At 38.0% G+C, this 3,133-nt stretch overlaps 1 protein-coding gene across 1 annotated transcript; it reads right to left on the bottom strand.

Moving 5' to 3' along the window:
- Positions 1 to 380: 380 nt before the first annotated feature.
- LOC149099713 (uncharacterized) lies at positions 381 to 1,397 on the bottom strand. The gene has a single exon (XM_089276897.1). It carries the CDS (start codon positions 1,395 to 1,397, stop codon positions 381 to 383), a length of 1,017 nt encoding a protein of 338 aa, XP_089133023.1.
- Positions 1,398 to 3,133: the final 1,736 nt, after the last annotated feature.

Genomic DNA, 3,133 nt, shown 5'->3' on the forward strand with positions numbered 1-3,133 from the left:
CTTCAGCAGGCTGCGATACAAAGCCAGACATAAGCAGACCAAGGCTCTTGTGTCAGGCCTAAAAGACATTTTAAAAGACTGTTTAAAAAGTGACTAAAAAGATGTTGCGTGCATTGCCGATTAATTTGAACATTTAAATGATCTGTTGTTGTTAACTAGCTGACTTCGCAGAAGTTTCATTTTTTATTTGTGTTATGAATAATAGAGTAACAGGCATTCAATCTTTTTGAGCATTTTATTGATTGTAACACAGCTTCTGGGAAAAAGAAATGTAAAATTTTAAAAAATCAAGCTCAATAAATGCGTGTTTTATAAAGAAAAACATTGTCATGCCATTGAATTACAGTGCGTCCTATGGTGCGATGAGGAAGGTGGCTGAATTAAAGTACACCCTGAGAAAGTAGATAATCTAGCATAGTTTGGCGTGTAGCTGATCTGTCTTGTGCTTCATCATCTTCGTGTGCATCATTTTCATCGTCTGGTGGTGGGCGATCGTCGTCATCATCAAATGAATCCCCTTGCATTATACAAAAATTATGTAAAACACGTGCTGCTGTCACGCTTCGCGGTACGGAAGTGTGACTTTGTTCAATCTTTTTCAGTAAAAGCCTCCAACGTCCTTTCAACAAGCCGAACGTCCTCTCGATCACTGATCTCATTGCACTTAATTTTTCATTTAAGCGTCTTTTCTGAGGCGAAAGGTGCCCTCTGTTTGAAAAGGGCCTTATTAGCCAGTTTTTCAAAGGATAAGCACTGTCACCTACTAGCATTGGCCTCAACAGTCCCCCATAAACCATTCTTGTAGGTGCTGATAAAATTTCTTCGTTTTCTGCAAGGTCAAAAATTCCACTCAGTCGTAGCACTCTTGCATTGTGAATACCACCGGGATAGCCCACTGCTACATGTTGAAAGAGCAGCTGCAAGTTCACTGTCCTTTGCAGGTTGATGCTATAATACTGTTTTCTGTTAAAGTAATCTTCCTTGTTCTCCAGTGCTGCGTTGATTTCTATGTGGCAGCTGTCAATTGCTCCTACAATTTGTGGAAACTTGTATTCTTCTTCAAAGGTGTCCATCGCTTCTTGCACTTCATCTTCAGTGTAAGGGAATCGAATGAATAAGTCCTTTTTTCGACACAAAGCCTCCTCGAACTCTCGACATATCACTTTAGCTGTAGATTTTCCCAGGCCAAACTGCAGTCCACATGACCTATAACTGTTTCCAGTGGAAAGTCTCCAAACACCAACAGCAGCACACTTCTCTACAGACACAGGCTTTCTCAATCTTGTTTCCTGTCTCGTCAGATCACCACGAAGAATTCGGCAAGGCTCGTCAAACGTTTCACGTTCCATTCGAAAGTTTGGTTTCCAAAGAACATTCAGCCAAGGTGATGCTAGCATTACATCAAACCAGTTCTGCAGTCTTGGCTAGGCCCACGCTCTTCTTATGTGCCGAAAATTACCTCATGTTCGGTGAACACTCAAAAGTACGGCAGTCAGAAAAAGCAGGCTTTCACTCTCTTGGACAAAATCTTCCATCATTCTTTCACGAAGGAACATAAGATTTTGTAAGGTTATTTGGCTGATCAACCTTTGTAAATTGAATAAACAGACAACAGTCGCAATTACAGCGATTTTATGGCTTCTCGGTCTCATTTTGATCTCAACTTCTTCGCTAAGATGGATCGTGACTACCTCACCACATTTGAGACATTACTTACCTTATCTGTTATTTTTATCATTAATGATGACGGCTAAGACAGACTTAGTGCCTAGTGTGAACCCAACAAATATCTGTGATTTTCCAGAGTTGTCACAAAGAAACTCACTATCACGAAACCGGCAGTACACGTGAAAGTCATCAAGTCCTTTACAACACCAGGAGCTCAGTTTTTGACCACTGGAATCAATAGCAGAAAGCCACACATTGCTGAACTTTGTTCTGCCACCAGGCATTTTTCAAACAAAGCAGTTATAATTCAGCAATTTTTTCACTTATGTGGAGTAATCCTGCAGTTTTTGATTAAAAAAAAAATGATGTGTCATCCATGGGAACACAATACCTATCTAAAATTTATATATTTGGTACCAAATTACTTAAAATACTAACTAAAACAAAAATGCTAAGGTAAAGAATATTTGTAGGAGTGGCAAATGCAACCATTTTGAGTCTTGCACCCTCAGCCACCTCTCTGCAGACAGAATTGGCAGCACATAAATAAGGAGTTAGGTAGAAATAAATCAATGTGCATATGTAGAATATTTAAAGACACTTACCATTTATGTAAAACATCAACTTGATGATGTGAGCATCTCCAAGTTTCAAAGATGATCATTCAGGTGTGTACAACTTCTAAGCCAACCTCAATGCATTTTCAATAGGTTTATACAGAATAGTATTATGTTGGGCGCCACATGCACTATTTTACTAGATTTGATAGAATGTATGCAGTAGAAAACCATGTAACAGTTAATCAAAGAAATAATATTTCAAAATATTTAAAAGAAGCTCAACAAGCAATAGAGGTCAAAAAAAAAAAAAACTTTTTATATCTATTTTTGTTAATTTAGAACATCCAAGTCATTCTGATGCCAGCTTTGCACCAAATCTCTTTCTAAAAGCATATAAAAAGTATGATTCCATTTTTAATTTTGTAACACATTTTGGCTTCACCAGCAAAAAATAGGAAAAATAGGAAAAATAGGTTTCATCTAAAAAATAGCAGAAAATAGGAGAAAATAGGAATATGCTCAAAAAATAGCAAACAATAGGAAAAAATAGGAACTGGACACCCTGCACTAGCTTGTTTTCTTTTTGTTCCTTTAGACATTTTTCTTTGGTGTCGATAATTGACTGTATTTCTTGTTCTACTTGTTTGTCCCTATCCGTCCAGTCCTCTATCTTCTCGAGTGACTTGAAAGTGTCAGCTATCACAGCAACGTTTTGTGCCACCTGCCTCTCTTAGTGTTCCACGACACATTCCATGAGCTGCTGTAAGCAATTGCCTAAAATATCGTTTCATTTGGTTTTGAAGGTTTTGTCTTGTTGGCCTGTCATTGATCGCAAGTCAATGGTTTATCCTTTCGGAATAATATTCTCCTCCATGCATGTCTTCAGGAATTCAATGTGTAATTTC

This window comes from Orbicella faveolata, unplaced genomic scaffold (assembly GCF_042242905.1).
Source record: "Orbicella faveolata isolate gen_17 unplaced genomic scaffold, um_ofav_v1 contig_46, whole genome shotgun sequence".
NCBI classification, from domain to species: Eukaryota; Metazoa; Cnidaria; class Anthozoa; order Scleractinia; family Merulinidae; genus Orbicella; species Orbicella faveolata.